Source organism: Caretta caretta, chromosome 6 (assembly GCF_965140235.1).
Source record: "Caretta caretta isolate rCarCar2 chromosome 6, rCarCar1.hap1, whole genome shotgun sequence".
Lineage (NCBI taxonomy): Eukaryota > Metazoa > Chordata > Testudines > Cheloniidae > Caretta > Caretta caretta.
In genome coordinates this window covers 101,938,019-101,959,188 of record NC_134211.1, presented here as the reverse complement: position 1 = coordinate 101,959,188, position 21,170 = coordinate 101,938,019, and the positions used below count along the sequence as shown (strand labels likewise).

Here is a 21,170-nt window from a genome sequence, read left to right as displayed (position 1 = left end):
ACTGTAAACGAGCATGTTCCCTAATTGATCAGTAACGTAGCAACGAAATAACGTTAACCGGGATGACTTTAAGTGAGGAGTTACTGTAGCTTGAAATCCTATGAGCAAAGACTCTTTGTCATCACCTCTTCCTTAAAGCAGCTTTAGGTAAGACAGAGTCAAGGTAATTATAAAAGTGATTTCAAAGACTTAGCTAATTCTGGGACCACGGTATTAACATTCTAGAGGAGAAGTGTGATTCTAGAAAACGATTAAATAATTGCAGTGAACTGAAACTACACCAGGAAAGCTTTGATTTCTCGGGAAGAGGAACTGAGAGGAGTTTGTCTAGAAGCCAAGTCACAATGCACTGCACTGCCATAGGGGGAACTGATGTAGGTTCTGAGCTCGGCAGGTTAGGAGCATTGCTAATGCACAAACTCTCAGGGGTCCTAGGGTTGGGAGCATCTCATGTCACATTCAAGCAACCACTCTGGCCACAGCCTAAAGCAGTTTTGCTAAGACAGTGAGTGAGTGTCCTTGGGCGTATCTTGTGTGGCTCTCCATTCAGTTCAATACAACAGAGAGCCTGGTAAGGTCTTCTGCTCTCTGATGTGAAATTCAGTCCGTCAGCACTTCATATTTGAAGTGGATCAGACTCAAAGGGCAGCTTGACCCCATGCCATGGTGATGAGCAGGATATAAATGATTAGCTAGGTGGACAGGCAGGTGTTAGAGATGGTTGTGAGCACCTTGCACCTTCCCATGTACAGGGAGGGAGGTAAATCATTTAATCTCTTTGTGCCTCAGCTCCCCCAGCTGATAACTCTAACCTACTTCACTGGGCTGTTGTGAGAATTAATGTATGTTTGACCCCCAAGATCACTGAGTTACCGATTAACACTTGATCCATTTTGGTTCAAATTCAGATTAACAAGGTGAGAAGTGAAACCTGGAAACTGGTCTGTTCTCTTTTCTAATCAGGAAGACTTGTTGCCATGGTTCCAAAGGTTATATTTGGGCCACGTTTGTAGAAATGGGGCCTTAGCTGCACAGGCTTCCTAAGCTTGCAGCTAACTAGTTCCCAATTTGCAGGATGGGAGCCTATTGTGTAAATAAGTCTTTCCAGATTGTGCCTCTGGGGTGTTGGAGAGCTGCTCCATCCTAAAATGAGCTTCAGGAGCAGGCAGAGCATGTGCCACCCCAGCTCTCTGACATTAAACTAGTGTATGTCCACTGCACCCTCTTCTGCAGGATACAGCATCAGCACATGCTCCCCTCTGCGGCTGGCCAGCTGTTCTCCCCTGGGAGGCACCCCTCTGGGCTGGCTCCTCTCCTGGCTACCTATTGCAGAGGGGGAGGGATCATGCCTGTGGAAGAGATGGGGTGGGGGAGCAGAGACATGATTTGCCCCTGAATGTCCTTCAGAGACACTGCCCATCCCTGGATGTCTTGGAGAGCTTTAAAGATGTTAACGTTATGGCAGCTGGATGCCATTGCGAGAACCAGCAAATGGCAGAGGAGACATTGGTTTCTAACTTGCCACGAGCTAGATTTCATCCCTGAACGCTGACTCAGAGAATGAAAAGGCAACATCCACTGCCACCCTCACAATGAGAGCACGTGAATTGCCTGGGCACTCTGCAGTCCGCACAATCTATTCCCACCTTTCCTTCAATGGGGGGGGGGGGGGGGGAGAGGGATAGCTCAGTGGTTTGAGCATAGGCCTGCTAAACCCAGGGTTGTGAGTTCAATCCTTGAGGGGGCCATTTAGGGATCCAGGGCAAAAATTGGGGATTGGTCCTGCTTTGAGCAGGGGGATGGACTAGATGACCTCCTGAGGTCCCTTCCAACCCTGATATTCTATGATTCAGCTAAAGGTGGTCTGTTCATTTCACAGGAACTGGTGTAAACACCCACTACAGCTTCTATTGCTAGCAAGAGATTAAAGAAGGAAAAGGGGGAGGCAAGCTCTTAGCCAGACTGCCCTTTTCTAACGTTCTGTCCAGGGAGGCCACATGAGCCTGAGGGAGAACTCCCCAGCTAGTGCGCCAACCCCCCTCCACCCAAAAGCATCAGGATTTCCGACCTTTTCTTCAGGGTTCAGTGTTACCTCTCTAAATTAAAACCATGCAGCACAGGTTCATCATATAGACCAGATCCTTTCCTCAGGGCCAGGGACTCCTGCAGGTCTTACTCTTCAGGCCCCCTGCCTGGGAGCTAAGGAAAGCCTCTCTCCTCCCTTTGTTGAAGTTTTCCTCCAGCTGACTGGCTCCCAGACTTTTTAGCCTGCTACCTGCAACCTTGCACTCCCTGGCCATCGGCCCACAAGTTAAGGGGAACCTCTCTACTCCTTTCCTCATGTCCCTCAACTCAAGCTGCCCTTTATATATATCTCAGCAGGCCTGGGTCTGAGTCATCTAGTTTCTACCATGTGTCCCTGGGACTTACTCCCTTCATCTGGGGAGATGGGCTTGTACAGGCTTTAGTCTAACCCAGATACAGCCTTTACTGTAAAAACCTCCCTTATCACAAACACCAGGCTCTCATTTTTTTTTTTTTGACCAAGTCTCCTCATGCATCAGGACTTAATTTAAAAAAAAAAACCAAAAAACAAAACCCGCAACACCCCAGCAACATTTCAAGGCTCATGACACGATGAGACCGAACAGACTCTCTCAGGTAAACCCAATTCTGCTACGCTTACTCATACTGAGTAGTCACACTGAGCTTAGTGACACTACTCAGATGACAATATACAACTAAACGTAAGTACAGGCAGCAGGCCTGGGCTCACTCTATGGCATCTGTGCTCACCTAACCCCTTCCTGGGATTTGGCTTTATTGGTAAGCTAAAGAACAATGAAACCATAAAACAGTCTAAAATTTCTCCTTCAGCTTGGCTGTGCTTCAGGTTTCCCTGCCGCAGCATCTCTACCCCTAATCCTAGCCTCATTCCAGATCAGTTTTCATTTAGTCATTTTAGTCTCTTTGGTTTGCACAGGGTTGTTACCTTCCCTTAGAACACCAGCCAGTGAATGAAGAGAAGTGGGAGCAGGCCACTTTTTAGTAGAGGGAAAAACTGGGCTTATCCACCCTACTTCCTCCTAATCACCTCCCAATACTTTATGACATATAAAGAATTCCTGAGAGTTATTCCCCCACAGACTAAACAATGCAAAAAGCATTTTATATCTTGCTTTGTTTACATTAGAAATTCAGTTCTTGTCTACTTTGGGAGCTTCTCTGGATAACCGGAGAGGTACTGTAATGACATCACAGTACCAAGGACATGAAATCTGAGCAACTGTATCAAAACTTTTTAAAACACACATGTTTTGTTTGTTGTTTTTGTCAACCCTTCTCTATCACAAACACCTGGCATGCGCTTGGGAAAAAAAATTTCTTTCCAAACCCCATCTCTTGTCAATAAAAGGCTGAAAGAACTGCCACTAGTTCTCATGTCCTCCTACAGGGAAGACAATTTTGATGTTGCTGGTTTTCCTAAGGTACAAAAATCAACAAGCAAAACTGACACCCCAAAGAAGCAAACTAGGGACATGAACACACTTTTGTTGTTGTTCACCTTTAAGATTTCACTTTTTAAGGAAGCTACAAGTCAGAGATATTGGAAAAATACTGCATCAGACTACAGAGAGTATATGGAGATATCTGAAAGCACAACAGAGCAGGGCTATGAAACAAATAGGAAAACTATTCCCAGACACCAACTGCTAAGTAAATCAAAGGTATAAGCCTTCTCTTTCACACACACCACCACTCTAGAGAGAATGGAAATGTCTGTCCCACGAACATAAGACTAGCCAACAAAGACCAGAAACTGCTAAATACGTTTGCTTTCACTTTTTTTTTGGGGGGGGGGGGGGAGAAGAGGAGGGGGGAAGGGAACAACAACCAAAACCATACCACAGCTATCCATCTCCCCTGAGGACCAGGAAATGTGCTTGTCTGAGCTGAAATTGTTTTGGACAAAAGTAGACTTACCCCTGCTGCTTCTTTGCTGAGTATCTCTCCAGCCCTGTCCTGATTCATGCTCAGCTGAAGCCAGACTGGGCATGTTTTGATGAGTTTATCAAGAACACAGATGCCAGGCACTGGAAGGCAGTTTTGCAGAGTGATGGACTGAGATGGCCGTGTCTCATCATCATCTTCTTCACCAGGATCTGTGGCAGGACTGAAACAACACAAGAAAACCCCTTTAAGGAGAAGTGAAGAGCGACCATTTGTTGTGAAGAAGTGTAAATACACACACACCACACTACTTGACTGGCATCAAACTAGAGATATTATTATTATTATTTAACAGTTCCATTGTGTGCCTACAAGTCAAAGCCCTATTGTGCTAGGCACTGGCACAAACATAGAGGAAATGACAGTTCCTGCCTGAAATAAGATTAGCTTGAGCTGTAAATTCACCTCTGGGGTTCCAGCCATGTCAGACATTGGTGGTTATTCTGCTCTGGGGGCTGATGGTATTTGGACCTACCTCTCTCCTATCCTCCCAGTGCTGGCACCTACAGAACAGGGTGGAGGCACATTGTCAGCGACTGGGGGGAAGCTAGCACTGTCCTATGCTGTACCTCTGTGGATCAAAGATTTCAGCCTCCAGGGGCCCAGTTCGCTACCTGAAGGATCTGAGTGACTGCCCTTGACTTTAAAACAAGGTATTTGTCCTCTGCACTGGAAGAGTAGGAGCCCCACGGCTATCAAATCACCTTTCAGGAATGCCAACTACACTTCACTATACCATATTTTTAAAGAGAGCAAGGGACCCTGACAGCTCATGCCACCAGACTGCCTCAGGGTCAGCCTGCATCTGTAACCTTCCCAGGATTTCTGGAATCATACAGTAGCTTTAATGATTAGCCTGAGTGTGCCACAGGAAGCACCCAACCCAAGCCCAGCTAAAGGAGTACATCACATGTAAGACATAGTGAGTTAGAAAAGGTCTGATTTTAGCTGGGAAGCCTTGGTTCTGTACCTAAGGTCCTCTCAGATACTCAAACTAAGCAAAAATTGAGACTCTGTAACACTGAGATTTCCCCCGGTCATAAATATAAAGGGAAGGGTAACCACCTTTCTGTATACAGTGCTATGAAATCCCTCCTGGCCAGAGGAAAAACCCTTTCACGTGTAAAGGATTAAGAAGCTAAGGTAACCTAGCTGGCACCTGACCCAAAATGACCAATAAGAGGACAAGATACTTTCAAATCTGGAGGGTGGGGACAAAGGGTTGGTCTGTCTGTGTGATGCTTTTGCTGGGAACAGATCAGGAATGCACCCTACAACTCCTGTAAAGTTAGTAAGTAATCTAGCTAGAAATGCATAGATTTCCTTTTGTTTAATGGCTGGTAAAATAAGCTGTGCTGGATGGAATGTATATTCTTGGTTTTGTGTCTTTTTGTAACTTAAGGTTTTGCCTAGAGGGATTCTCTATGTTTTGAATCAGCTTACCCTGTAAGGTATTTACCATCCTGATTTTACAGACGTGATTCTTTTACCTTTTCTTTAATTAAAATTCTTCTTTTTTAAGAACCTGATTGATTTTTCATTCTTCGTAAGATCCCAGGGTTTGGATCTGTGTTCACCTGTACAAGTTGGTGAGGATTCTTATCAAGCCTTCCCCAGGAAAGGGGGTATAGGCCTTGGGAAGACGTCTCCAATGGGGTCTTTCCCTGTTTTGTTTAAAACGCTTGGTGGTGGCAGCATACGGTTCAAGGACAAGGCAAAGTTTGTACCTTGGGGAAGTTTTTAACCTAAGCTGGTAAGAATAAGCTTAGGGGGGGGTCTTTCATGCAGGTCCCCACATCTGTACCCTACAGTTCAGAGCAGGGAAGGAAACTTGACACCCCCCTTCTATGATTATATTTCTCTGCTGATGCTAGAAGCAGGTGGGACAGCATTTGCGAAGTTTGACATTTGAAATCCCACCCCTGCACACACTGGTGACAGGGTTCAGTGAGCACCCACCACAGCCATAGGGTAGCCTGGGTAGGAGTGTGTGGGGTGGGGTGGTCCCCACCTTTGGTTAAAACCATGGCAACAAACATCCTGAGAGAAGGAGGTGGTGTGCTTAGGAGCTCAGGCCCTTTGAGGAGCTGGGCCTCGGTGCTTTTTGTGCACAGTTTAATTTACATCAGCATAAAGGTGTGTGTTCACTTACAGAGCTTCCTCACCAAGAGTGAACTGAAGGAAAAAAAAAAAAGGTCAATCCTCAAAAGCCTACTCATTGAGCTAGGGTGGGCGAGCTCAGGTTAGCAGAGAGTGCAGGACTGGACCCAAAGAGCACGAGCGGAACTCCTCTCTCACGTGCTACTAAACCAGAGCTGAAGTGAGCGGATGCAATGTGTATGTGTGAACACTAGAGGGAGCTCAGGGACTAGAAAGACAAGGGGCCTAATTCTTCCCTCCTTTGTGTGACAACTACAATCTTAACCAACATTGAGGATGTAACTGGGAAACTCCAGAGCTTTAAAAATAAATAAATACCCTCTCTTCCCCCCCACACCCATACCCCTATGAGTAGTTACAGCTTGAGCAGAAGAGACTCACCCCCCCCAAATTTGGCACTGAAGGTGGTGGCGGTGTAATGCACACTGAGCAGTGAACTCCACTTGCACCTTGTTTGGTCATTTGCACCTGGGTAAAGGAAATGTAACGTATTACCCAATGGAAATTCTTCACTCCAGTACACCAATAGTGACATCTCACACCCAGTCTGCACTGGTGTAAAGACTACAGAAGGTGCACGGCAGGGAAGAGCCAGGCTCAAGATGTTTGCAGCTCTTGCATTGATATCAGAAGCCACTGGAAAGGGAACTTTTGTAAAGTGAGAAAGTAAAGGCGGAAACTGTGTCAGTCCTCAGTTTTATAATAGTGACCTCCACAATGTTCACCCTTGTGGAGACTGCTGAGAAGTGGGGGAATGCAGTGTGAGAGGCAGTGCCGGGGAGAGGGTGCAATCGGCTACTTCACATTAGCTTTCATTTTATTTCTGGCTGCTTATTTTTAGCCCGATAGAAACCTTTAGAATAGTGAAGTGGATGCATTGTTAAAGACGAGGGATAGGTGTTCTTTTAGGCCCTGATCCTAAATAGGGGGCTGGAAGGAGGAGGAAGAGAGAAAGGTTACTCCTATTTGCTATTATCTTACTGCGGTCAGATTACCACCCTGAAGCAAAGGTTGATCCCGGCCCCTGGCCCCAATCCAGCAAAGCATTTACACACATGCTCAACTTTGAAGTAAATGAGACTACTCATGTGCTTAAAGTTAAACACATGCTTAAGTGCTTTGCTGGATCAGAGCCTGTATTCAGAGGCAGTGTTGTCTAAAGGATAGAGTCCTGGACTGGGACTCAGAAGACCTGGCTTCAAATCCTCGCTCTATCACTGGCCTTCTGATGATCTTGGGTAGGTCACCTCACCTCTGTGCCTCAGTTTCCCTATTTATAATGACACTAACCTCCTTTGTAAATCACTTTGAGACCTACTGGTGAAAAGCGCTATTTAAGCACTAGGTTTGATCATCACTCTCACCATTAGCCCCTCTATATTTGTTTATTTTTAAAAGATCACTTTCTTTTGGTAAAAACAAGCACATGATTCTTGGAAATGTCTATTTCTTTTAGTGTCAATTTCATCCTTTTGATTTGAGAGCTGAAATTAATCTGGCTCTATTTTTCTCTTGGTTTGGTATTACTTAAGAAAAAAGCAAAATACAGCTCTTAGTATCTAGGGCACATTGTAAAGTAGGTCAAATTTCAGACCTGAACTAGTTGAATGTCTCCTGTCAAAGGCACTAAGTCAATGCAGCACACTTGGCCGCCCACTTTAAGTTTTGTCAAAGCAACCTTTTACAAAGCCTAAACATTGCTCCATAGTGGTAGTGCAGGAGAACCCGATATTGATCAGTCCATTTTCATTATCCAAGCAGAGAGAAACACAAGACAAAGAGCACAGATAGAGACAAGTGAAAGACTTACAAATTTTCAATTTTCATATAAAATTATTTGTCACACAGGTGAGGAAATTTCTTTTTAAAACTACAGCAGATGATGCTTAATCAGACAGCGTCCTTTAAACAGAAGTACAAAGGATCCATTAAAATAAAAATGAATTAAAGCTGTGGCAAAATACAATTAATCTTATATTTCCTCCCCTCCTTTTTTTTTTTCTTTGCAACAATTACTATCAAAATATCCCCACGTTAATTTAGTCTTGAAGATACCAGCCAAGGAAACACATGGGAGATGATGATAATTAGTGGAAGAAGGGAAGTCAGAAGAAGCAAAATATGTGGATTAAAAATCAGACAAACAAGCCTGGAATCCTGAACCCTGCCAATAAAAAGTGAAAACTGACGTGAAAAGAGGGACAATGTTCATTGTTATGTATTGTGGAAGGGACGGATTTTCAAAGATATTCAGGGGCATAAAGATTCAGATTGGCACCTACTGGGATTGTCAAGTGTCTGCCTCCTTAGGTGCTAAATCCCTTTGAAAATCTGGCCCATTGCTCTCCAAGGCCTCTTTCTGGCCTTGCAAAAAACAGATGGACAGCCACAATACCCCAGTCCTTTAATATGTAGCATGCAGGCAGTCTGCTGCTATGCCTTGCAGGTCCATGGACTTCAGTGGAGCTCCTTGCAGCTGTGTTAACCCACCCCATAAACTACACACTGCAGGATCAGGGCCTGATTAAATGATCAGTGGTGTATATATACAGGTGTGGGTAAGTATGAAGCAGCATATAGCAGGGACTGGTGTTTTTAGTGTTCATGAGTAGTGATCCAGTATAGCACACATGTTAATGACATCCAGAGAAGTTACTAAACTGGGAGAAAATGCAAATACCAGAAGGGCCAAGAGACAAATACAAAGCAGCCTGGAGTCAGAGATTAGAAACAGGCAGAATTCATTGTGGAAGAATGCAGCTTAACACATGGAAACTGAAAGCAGTTTAATGAGAGAGGAGAATGTGGAAAACAGCACTGCTGAGAGAAACCTGATGGCAAGAGTAAACTGCAAATTAGACATGAGCTTGCAATGCACTAGGACACCAGAAAAGATAAATGCAATTTGTAGCTGCATATGCAGAGAGTCATCACGTTGTGGGATAGGAACTGGGCAGGTAACAGTCTCGCTCTGTACAGTTCCAGTACAATTCAATTGGGAATATTGCACCTTATTACCAGAGAGGTGATGTCAAATTGGAGGGAGATCTGAGAAGAACAGAACAGATTAGGGACCTGAAGGGGTTGATTGATGAGTAAAAATAAAAGAGCTAAACATGCATAGCTTGGCTCAGTTACAGCCAATCTACAGGGCGGCAGTGAAAGGATATCTTACTCTGGGTGCTGGAGTAAGAAGGATGATTTAGGGTGGTACAAGAAGGTGCAAAGAGGAGCAAGTAATAGGGGAAATTAAGAAAGGGACATAAGGGAAACTTCCTGCCTGTGAGATCTATTGGACTGTGGAATAACCTCCCCAGGGAAGGCACTAGGAGCCCCATTGCTTGAGCCCCTGAAATCTACACATTTTAAATTCTAGAAAGCACTGTAGAGTCAATTGACATAGGGCTGGAGTGGGTGACATAACAGTTCTTTTCCAGCTCTAATTGCTGGGACCCCCATGCCATGCTAGTCAATACGGTACACAATAGCAACACTTGACTTCTCTGTGTGCAGCAGTCACGAGACCTAGATGCCAGGCAGTGGAAGGGCTTAACCCAGCCATTTAACAGTAGACTCCACAGGTAACTGCACAGACCAGGGCGAGGAAAAAGCAGGGAACAGCTTCAGAATTCCCTTTGTTCTGCCAAGTGTAAGGAGCCATACAGCCTGGCACACTTGCTTGCTCGGTCCTCACACACAGCTGATGATTTTTATCCACAGCCTTTCTGAAGTGACCCCTGCATCTCTGCAGAGATTTGTTTGGGCCAACAGGGACCTTTTGTTCTTTGCAATGTAAATGAGAAAAGCCAGCCCCGGAGCTGCCTGCACCACATCTCTGTATTGAGTTCTTACTGCAAATCAGGATTAAATCCCCTCACACTCTCTGCTGAGTTGAATTCAAGCAGCTTGCTGGGAACATGTACAGTGCATGTTCATTGGCAACACGGATTATTTAATTGTATAATAATTATACTAAAACACCATGCCTTCTTTGGCAGGATTGCATGGTAGCTCAGTTGGAAATATCATGAGACAAAGCAAATTACCATGCTAACAGTGTAATAAATACGTCACCACCATAACTCATTTCTTTGCCATTAAGGAGCCAAATTTACAACCTATACAACCCCACTGAAGTCAAAGGCATTGACAAGGGCTGTGAGCCTGTCAGCCCAGTGCAGACTTGGGTTCTGGTCTTCAGCTGTGTAAAAATAATGCAAACTCATGGCTGTCTAGGACTTTATGGGTGTCACTTGTAATATACACCAAGACCAGCTGGAGCAGAGAAAGAGAGTGTATGTTGTCTGTGCTTCTGCAACCAGACCCTTTACCACTTGATCTGAATGAGAACCTGTCAGTGGTTAGCTGTATATAGGTCCATGACATATAACTGAGCTATTCCAATTCCAGCCAGGAGAGGGCAGTAGTATACACTCACACTAACCAGTTAACTACAGCACTAAATGAACTTCAGTTTTGTTCATTAACCAGCATCAGTTATATTGAGAAGACTCATCAGATCTTAAGAATGGACACAAGTAAAAAAAAAAATCCTATATTGTATTTTGTCAGTTTGTCTTGATTTTGGATTTTTGAAATAAGCTGTTTGTCAGAATTGGTTAACTGATTTGTTCCTTTTATTATAAATTATTGCATCTACATTTCTCTTGGATCTTACATTAAATTATATCTAGAGAGAAACAAGAGTTTTGCTATCCTTTCCTTGTCCTAGAGGAAAATTATGCTCAGACAGATTTAGAATTGGTGTAAGAGGAGGCAGTCTATAGCTCTCACAACATTGGCCAGCCAGCATGCTACTAAGAAAGACAGAGGCAACAGCTGTCAAACACCACTTGTAAGGATGAGAACAACAGATTAACCTTTGGACCAAAAGCATCAAATACCAGGAGACTGAAATTGAGGATAAGCCAACTTGTGGCGGAAGCACATAAATCTGGGTGAGATTGTCAAACGCTGTAATATCTTCAAGGAATATCAGATCCAACACAGAGAAAAAGCTAAGACCTTATGGAGCTGATGTTACAGCACTGTTGGAACTAGATGGAGAATGATGGTAATTACAAACCTAGAGAGAGCCCAGTTGTAAGCAGGGGGCTGAGTGGGGATGACACAAGGAGGGCGCTTTATCTGTAACCCATGCAAAGGCTGGCAGAGAATGAGAAAGTATACATTTGTGGCATGCCTCACAGCCGACCACGTTAAAACAAATTTGAGTTCAGACCTTCACCTTGACTATCATAGAAGCTAACTACTGTACCACGTTTCTTTATAGCCAGCTTCATGTCACATGAATGATAGTCAGTAAGCGGAGTTGTGCAAATAACTGATTTTTTTGCTTTGTTTGTTCAGACAATTTTGAAAAGCTAAAAAAAATTCTGTTGGGTTGACCCAAAAAAAAAATTTAAGAACTTGTTTGACAAATTTAAAAGTAAAAGATTTGGGTCAAATGAAACTTTTCATCCGTGTAAAAATGAAGTGTCTCTTATTCAATTTTCACAAAATTGGAGGAAATTTCAAAATGAAAAGTAGTAGTTTTGAATCCAAAAATTGAATCATTTAATTTAGAAAGTGTCAAAACAAAATGTTTTGGCTGTCTCATTTTTTGTGGCATTTTAACATGAACAATTCAGCAAAATCAACTCAATTGCAAGAAATGTTATGGTGACACCAAAACTGCATTTTTTTTGGCCAAAACATTTCTCCTAGCTTGAATTGTAAATTCCAATCCTAGTCCTCAAAATAATAATTGTTCAGGATTGTGGTAAAGTATAGTAGAAGAGGTGACAGGCTAGGGTTACATTAGATGGGCCCTGTCACAGGGCTCATTACTTATACTGGGGTGGCACCCCCTTTAGGCATTCTGAGCGGGGGGCCGCGCACAGGGTGATGTCCTCCAAATTCTTTCTGCTCAAGCAGCATCCGGCACTCCTCACACCCACTGCCCTAACCCTGTCACTCCTGCAGTGACTCAGGCAGTCTTTTAGTTCACTGTCCATGCAGTACCACTCCGCAGTGGTTGGTAGGGGAACCCAGACCCCCCCCTCTGCTCTGAGTTCCAGCCCAGGGTTTTTAACAAGCAGTCAAGGTCCGCAGCTTCCCCGGCCTTACTGCTTTCACCCCTGGATTAGTTCCTACCTTGCTTCCATTCATTCTAGTCACACCCATCTGTCCTAGGCCTACTAGGTCTCAGGATTGCTAATCCTCCTTCCCTCAGGAGGGAGGAAAGGAATGACTACCACTCTCCATGCTGCAGCTGTTGCCAGTCTCTTGGCTTTATGTAAGCCCCACCTGTACCCTCACATGTGAATTTGCTTCCAATTAGTGGCCTCCTCCTAGCCTAAATCTCTCCCCTGGATTGGGCCCATCTGGCCTAATTCAGCTTTCTCAGGGCCAATGTGGGAGTACACTCCATCACAGACCCATACTGCAAAGTGTGGATCTGGATCCAAACTTCCTCAAAAGGTTGAGGGTGTTTGGATCTGCAAGTTGGTTCAGCCTATTATAGAAATAAGGGCAAATTGCAAAGTTTAGATCTAGATCCAAACTTTCCCTAGTTTGCAGCTAATGGATCCAGCGTTTGGAGTGAAGCATGGCTGCCCTTATAGGATTAACAGCCCTAGGGTGCTCTGCACCACTTGAATCTCTCCACACAGGTCTATAAATACCTACACAAGGAACACAATTTTGATAACAGAACTTTTCAGTCTAGCAGACAAAGGTATAAGATGATCTACTGGCTGGAAGTTGAAACTAGACAAATTTACAGTAGAACAGTGAGGGTAAATAACCCTTGGGACAATTTACCAAGTGCCATGCTGGATTCCCTGGAGATTTTTAAAACAAGATTTAGGAAAAAATCCAAAAATATGGGCTAGTTGAAATAGGAATTAAGGGAAATCCTGTGGACTGTATAATACAAGGTATCAAACTACATGATTGCAATGGTCCCTTTTGGCCTAGTAATCTATGAATCTGTTCACAGATGATCTTGTGCAGAGTACAAATATCTCAGTGTAGTTGTTGGTGTGGAGGCATTAAACTGAAACTGACCAATCAGCACTCTGTCCTCTACATTTTTTTCAGGCACTTCATGGCAATATACATACATGATTAGAAGAACAAAGGTTGCAGAGCGAAGGACTCAACAAAACAACAACAATAACCACCCCCCCACAGGAAATGCTATAGTTAAGGCTAAAAGAAAAGAAAAGGAGTACTTGTGGCACCTTAGAGACTAACCAATTTATTTGAGCATGAGCTTTCGTGAGCTACAGCTCACTTCATCAGATGCATACCGTGGAAACTGCAGCAGACTTTATATATACACAGAGAATATGAAACAATACCTCCTCCCACCCCACTGTCCTGCTGGTAATAATCACTTCATCAGATGCAAGTGAGCTGTAGCTCACGAAAGCTTATGCTCAAATAAATTGGTTAGTCTCTAAGGTGCCACAAGTACTCCTTTTCCCAGAGAGGGAAGTCCCTCCTATGAACAATCAGTCTTGCCTTGTAAAAAGTGTGCATGATTTAGGAAGTAGCCTAGTGGTTCTCAAATTGTGGTCTATGGAAAACTAATGGTCAGCACAGCACTTCCTTTCACTTACTGGTTTCGTCTGTCCCACCTCATGCTTTCACTTGGGTCACTAATTTGTTTTGTCATTAGTCTAACTGAGAAACGCCTTACAGTAGAGCCCTTGTCTATTTATTTTGTTCTGTAAAGCACCATGGCACTATCAAAATGATAGAATAGTAACATTTACGGTACATGTCCCAGCAGCCAAAGGGTGAATAATATGTAAGTGAATCTTCTCGTAAACGCTGAGTCTTTAAAGGTTCCCTCTCCTTTATTTCTGTATCACCTACAGTCTATTAATTCAGCGAATGTCTGTGTTTCCCATTTTTGTTGTTCTTTGAAGCCCTCTTTTGCAGCATATTGCCCTGAATACCAGCAATCAGTTCCCTGAGACAGTTCTCTTTGGCAGTTATCAGGCTAGAAACTCTTCACTTCTGAGAGCTCGTCAGTGGCCCATATGGAATAGGCTGGTGGTCGTCCATTTCTCAGCAGATGAATGTTCATCTCATGAAATCCCACTGCCAGTGCCAGCACTCACAGGAGGAGCTTTCAGCAGAGATGGCAAAGAACAAATAGGCTATGGATTCTGTATTACTTTCTCACCCTAACAGTGGTCCCTCTGGGGCCGTGAATTGAGGCACACTGGTGAGGGTGATATAAGGAGGATTTCACTGTCATTGACTGTGACAGAGGACTGGTCAGAGGACAAGTGGAAGGCTTCAGTCTCTGGAACGGTGACCCTGGCACCTAATAATAAAATACCATATCCTAATTTTAATGGAAACCTACGTAATAGTATTTTGCAGGTCCAAGCACCTTCCATCCAAGGATCTCAAACCTCCTTTTACACATGGGTAAAGACTCTGAAAGGTGAAATCCAACGTTTTCCAGTGAGGATGCCCAAAGCTAGGCTCCTTGATCCATATACAGGCACCTAACTGATTCTCCTAATTTTTCCAGTGTGCTGACCACCCACAATTCCCATTGAAATTAAGATTTTGGGTGCTCAGCACCTCTGAAAAATCAGGCCACATAATAAATATGGATGTAGGTACCAAACAGAGCTATTCTGGAAAAAACAAAGAATGCCATCCTGACACCCTGCCTCAGGTTGCATAGCAGTTTGTTCCACGGACTTCACTGGGACCACTCATGAAGTAAGCTACTCCATGGGACTAAGGATGTTGATAAATTGTGGAAGGTTCACAGAAGAGCCTTGAGAATGATTAAAGGATTCAAAAACATGCCTTATAATGATAGGATCAAAAAACTCAGTCTATTTAGCTTAACAAAGAGAACGTTAAGGGTCACTTATTACAGCCTATAAGTATCTACATGGGGAACAAATGTTTAATACAGGTCTCTTCAATCTAGTAGAGAAAGGTATAACATGACCCAATGGTGGAAAATTTAAGCTGGACAAAATCAGACTGGAAATAAGGCATATGTTTTTGGTAGTGAGGGTAATTAACCATTGGAACAATTTACCTAGGGTTGTGATGGATTGTCAATCATTGACAATTTTCAAATCAAGATTGGATGTTTGTCTAAAAGATATGGTCCAGGAATTATTTTGGGAAAGGTCTCTGGCCTGTGTTATATAGGAGGTCAAACTAGATAATCACAATGGTCCCTTCTGGACTTGGAACCTAGGAATTACATTTTAACACAAGGGGATCTGGCCTTCCACTTCTATATTCCTGTCCTATTAGATCCCAAGTAGAAACAAGTTTGTTAGGTTTAGTTAGTTCCCTATTGAGATTCTCTGAATCAACAAAATGTCCATTTAAGTGGCAAGTCAAGATTAAGCTGTGCGTTGGCAGACTTTTGTACAAGAGGAAGCTGGCTCAGCTCTTGCCAATATTATGCCTGGCTACAGTCAGTACTGTTAGCACCTTACTTCTGTGCACACTAAATTCACTCAAACATTTAGAAGTATTGTCTTTTAATGTTAATTCAATTACTTCTGTTCAGGTCAAATTTAGTCCAGAATTTAGGTTTTGTAAGCAAACTTTTTCCGAAACCTAAAACCTATGGCTAGGGTGATCAGATGTCCCGATTTTATAGGGACAGTCCCGATTTTGGGGTCTTTTTCTTATATAGGCTCCTATTACCCCCCCACCCCCATCCCGATTTTTCACATTTGCTGTCTGGTCACCTTACCTATAGGGATTTGAAATTTCAAAGTTGTTTCTATTTTTTTACAGGGTTCAAAACAGCACAGTTGTGTCTTATTTTTTCAAAACGGTTCACAATTTTTTTCTGAAAAAAAATTCAAAGTGTCCTAAGTTTTGGAACGTCTTTTCTCCCTTTCGTGTTACTCTGTCCCATACAATGAAGGATGTCAGATTGTTTTCTTCTTTATTGTATTCCTCTTTCCTTCTGTTTCTTTTTTACTATTCTATAACTTTTCAAAAATTCCTCAACTTTGGAAAAGTTACAAAGTGACAAAAGGAAACTTTGCAACTCTGCTGTTCTGTAACTTTTCTGAAGTTGAGGAATGTTTGAAAAGTTAGAGTGGAAAAGAAAGTGGAAAACCCCCCAAACCTAGACATCATTCATTTTCTTGCATTCAGTGGCAAAAAAGGAGTCTAATGTTTCAAACAATTTTCTGTTTTTGAACAAAAATTTCAATTGGAAACAAATATTTTCATTTTGTTTCATTTAGAAATTCCCAGTCAAAAAAACTGAAAGAGTTAGTCCAACTTGATACAGGTCTTTTTTTTAATGAAACCCTCTTTTACAAACAGCTGTTGACTAGCTCTAATTGCAGCACTAAGTTAGTGCATCCAAACCAGAGTGAAAATGACTAGTCTATGGTCATTGTTCAAACTAAGAGAAATGCAAAATATAAACAAAGAACAACTAATGAGAAGTAAAATGAGATTTTAAAAAAAGTGTTTTCCATTTTCATAATATAAAGTATTATTAATAACCGGAGGCAAAAGAAATTGAATGTTTTTTAACCAAAGGGTGTCCCTAGCAATTATTTATGTAGCCTACTCAAATAGCTCTGGCCCAATTGACTGGGGTTGAGTAGAAATCTTTGTCAACAACACTGGCCATTCAGTCACAGTTGGAGTGGTCTTTACCTAAAACTGCTTGACATGCTTTGAAATCAAAAAAGCCAACTTGTCCATCTTTTGCCCTGCTGGTGGCTTTCCAAATACTCCCTAATGTGCTGCTTCATGGCATGAGGAAGTTCAGAAAACCTGCTTTCGTTTCCCCTTCTTAAAAAAAAACAGGTAACTACTTACAAAAATTCCCTTCCTACTTTTTTTTCTGGTTGCTACTGTACAAAAATACTGTATCCCTGTGTGCCTTGTTCATGAACAATTGGAAATGGAATTACCCTGCAAACAGACCTGCAGAGCCCTCATTTCAGGAAGATTTGCTTTTTTGGTTCCCTTGAACTGATGGGAAAAGAACCATCGTCAGGGCCTGATTCTACCGCTATGCCTCTGGCGAGGTGTAGTAGACCAGTGGTTCTCAAACTAGGGCCGCCGCTTGTTCAGGGAAAGCCCCTGGCAGGCTAGACCGGTTTGTTTACCTGCCACATCCACGGGTTTGGCCGATTGCGGCTCCCACTGGCTGCGATTTGCCGCTCCAGGCCAATGGGGGCTGTGGGAAGGGCGGCCAGCACATCCCTCGGCCCATGCCACTTCCTGCAGCCCCCACTGGCCTGGAGCAGCGAACCATGGCCAGTGGGAGCCGCGATCGGCCAAACCTGCGGACGCGGCAGATAAACAAAGGTGTAGTAGAGTACATATACTGTGCACTACCCCTAGCCCAGGTATAAATAGTAGTATAGAGGGTGTGGCACTACTTAGAAGAATAAAGACACACCTGAACCCGCTGGGTATGTCCTCTACATACCTAAGCAGTGCTATTTTTAGCAATGTAGTGTCCCACTGCCTCCCTCCTGCTGAAGCCTTTCTCCACCCCAGAGAAATGTTCAGGGAGCGGGGAAAGGCTCTGGCAGGAGGGAGCTGCCTGAGCCTTTCCCTGCAGCCTCCCTAGAGCCTGAGCCTTTCACTGCCACACGTAGCTACTCACTGCAGCATGGACGCAGCCCGATTTTCACTGTGGTATGTAGCTACACATACCCTATACGCTGCCAGCAGTGTAGACAAGGCCTCAGTTACACTTAAGTCCCTTTACACCATTCTGGCAGTGTAAAGGCATCTTCAAGTAGGCATAAAAGTTATGCTTACACACAGTTAAAGCCCCTTTACTCTGCCAGTGATGAAATGGGGCCTTAATGTAACAGAATCAGGCACTCAGTTTCCAGCTGATAAAGGACCCCATTCTGCTATCCTTACTCCTGCTGAGTAGTTCCACTGAAATCAGAGACTACTCAGAGTGAGGTACTGCTTAACTGAGGAGTGGCCAAACTGGGCCCTACATTTGCTCTCAAATGGGTGAGAACAGTTAAGTACAGCTCACAATATAGCAATTCCAGTAAGGGCTTGTCTACACACGAAAGCTTTAATAGTTATATCAGTATAATTATACCAGTATAGTTAAATCAACACATTTGTACCCATATACCTGCCTGGGTGCACACCCTTATCCCAGTTTAAAAGCGTTTTTCAGTTTAGCTTAAACCCTTTGCAAAACATCATAAGCTAAACCAAAAAAAAACCCAACAGCCCCACCCCAAAATACTACCCCAGCCACTTATACCCATATAAATAGGGTGTAAATTTACAGTGCAAGAGTTATACTAGTATAACGCCCTGTGTGGGTTCTCTTATGCTAGTGTAAGAATTGCGTTGTAAATTCACACTGTACCTTCTACTGGTATACCTGCCTTTGCAGACAAGCCCTTAGTTGATTTCAGTGGAAATACTCTGTACGGATGCCGTTGTACTGTAAGAGAGCCGGATGGAGTTGTATGCAAGCAGGAAATCACCTGCGGCTGCTTGAAGTCCAAGAGTTTAACACCTCTACCACTGTTTTTACCACTTAGAGCAAGTGGATGTCACACAGTTATACCCATGCATTGCTAAACAATAGCGCGCTTATGGCCGATACCCTTGTACATGGCAGACTGAGGTATACTTGTCACACCTTAGGAACCTGTCATGCTGTAGGTTTTTGGCTAGACCAATATTAACAATAATGGGGGGACAGCACTGAAACAAGGTTGATTTGAACTTACCACATTTTTTGCAACAGTTCCTAATTATAAGAAAAATACTCAGCCCCTACCCAGCCCCATCTTCATTTTCAAAGCACTCTACAAAAAGTTACCTTAGCATTTCAAAGAGCTGCACAAAAGTGGATGTTCGTGACACTGGTGGTTTCACATGAAAAATGATCAGCAGTTAATTAAACACATAATAAATATGCTTCTGAATACATGGCTAGAGCATGAGGCAATTAGTAAAGCAACTAGCCCAAGAGAGGTCAGGACTCCACCGAGGATCCCTTCACTTTGCCTTTGTTAAACGTGAAGGAAGAGAAGTCCATATCCCTGTGTTGAGGTTTTTTTAGCCTAACAAACTACATAATGCATCCTATCAGTTAACTATTAGGAGCAAACTAAAGCTCACTTCCAGACCCAGGGCAGTTCAAATGACAGCCACCCTACAATTTGTTTCTGGACAAGAAGAAAAGTGGCCCAAATCTAAGCTGAGTAAGCATGAGGAGCTCAGCATCTTGAGCGGTTTCTGTTTTTTTCTTGTGCATCTTGAGTAATATCCTTGCAGATATGACTTTTTAAAAAAAAAAAAAAACACACACATTTTTGGCAGCTAGGATTAAATGCTGAGCCAGCTCACAGGCTGCAACTTAGCCAAATGTGCCTATGTCACTAGGGACACTGAGTCTGGTAAGGAGACTAATAGAGATTTGCAAAATAATATTGCAGGTAGCCAGCAAAGCTGGGAGGCTGCCAACATTTAGGTGTTTGCTCTTGCTTGGTTAAGTTTCCCAAGCAGCTCTTTGCTTAATCTGATTCATAGATAAGCAAGTTCTCAGATAGCTGCATTGCAGCAACTGCCTCATGCTTTATGAAATACAAGTTTACTGTATTTTTTTTTAAATACATGCATGCAGCATTTGGAGAGCCAGCTATTTGTTCTTCAGAGCAGGCATACCCCAGGGCACAGTGCCTTTCTGGCTGTAGGACTGATCTGAAGCGCAGTCTCCCTGCTGTAAATCTGAGGGAGGTGGCTCCCCCACCACTGGATGCAATCACAGTCCCAAAAAAAGGAAAAGGCAAACAAATTAATCCTGCAGTCCACAAAACAGTCTGGACTGTGCCAGACCAAAGGTAATTAGTCTCTGTGAATGGGGCTGGGTTCCCAAGCACCTGAGAAGCAGTACCCTGGGCACTAATGAAAAGCGAAGTAAAGTAAAGATGGTCCCTCTACCTCTCTGGAGAGTCCAGCTGGCAGAGACTCACCCCCAGTTCTACAGGGCACAGACCTCTGTGTTCTAACTCCACTTCTATCTGAGTGCTACCCCCTAGTGGGCTTGTAGCCTCCCTTTTAAGCAGCCACCCCTCTCTAGGTGCCACAGGCCTCACAGTTGTGCTGGGGTGGGGCTGACTGTGTGCAGAGAAGCTTTTTAACTCCTCCCTGACCAGGGTGGGCACCTGCCCCACCACATACCCCACTATCTAAGATGGCACTTGGACAACCACCCCCCCCACACACACAAAGCTGATCTGGATTCCCCCACTTCCCATGAAAAGAAGCCCAACATTGCTGTGTTTTGCTCCAGCATGATGTTCTACCCTAACATTATAGGATTGGAGAGCTACGTACCACTGTATAGCATGGGTGTTTGTCTCTTTCTTTTTTTGAGCTGCTGAAGGGAGATGTGGCCCCTAATGAGGGGGAAAGGGTTACCCAGCAAATAATGTCTAAGAGACTCACGGCCCATTTGATGGCTAGCGCCTCTTTTTCAGTCACAGAGTGGGCCTTCTCCCTGGGGAACAGCTTCATACTCAGGTACATGACTGGGTGCTCCTCACCATTCACCTCCTGTGAGAGTACAGCACCAAGGCCTACATCTGAGGCATCCATCTGTAAAATGAACTCTTTTGAGAAATCCAGATTGAACAGGACTGGCTCCTGGTACAACCAGTATTTCACAGTGTTGAAGGCCTTTTCACAGTTGTTGTTCCAGTGGATCTTCTTTGGACTCCCACCTTTTATTAGGTCTGTCAGAGGGGCTGTGATACTAGTGAAACCAGAGAGAAATTGCCTGCAATAGCCAGCTAGCCCAAGGAAGTGTCTTATCTGTTTCTTTGTCTGAGTAATGAGACATACTACCAATGCCAGCACGCTATCTAGCAGCCTAAATTAAATTGACCTCTTCCTGCATTATAACCCAGATAAGATAAATAACTTATTTATTTGCTAGTTTCCATTTGGCCAGATTGGCCGTG

General features: G+C 43.6%; 1 protein-coding gene across 1 annotated transcript in view; it reads right to left on the bottom strand.

The window, feature by feature from the left end:
- RIN3 (Ras and Rab interactor 3) overlaps positions 1-21,170 on the bottom strand; it is a 108,246-nt gene that overhangs the window by 70,868 nt on the left and 16,208 nt on the right. The window contains exon 2 of the mRNA XM_048853345.2: positions 3,985-4,174. Within this exon, the coding sequence (XP_048709302.1) occupies positions 3,985-4,174 (190 nt within the window). The remainder of the gene's footprint in view (positions 1-3,984; positions 4,175-21,170) is intronic.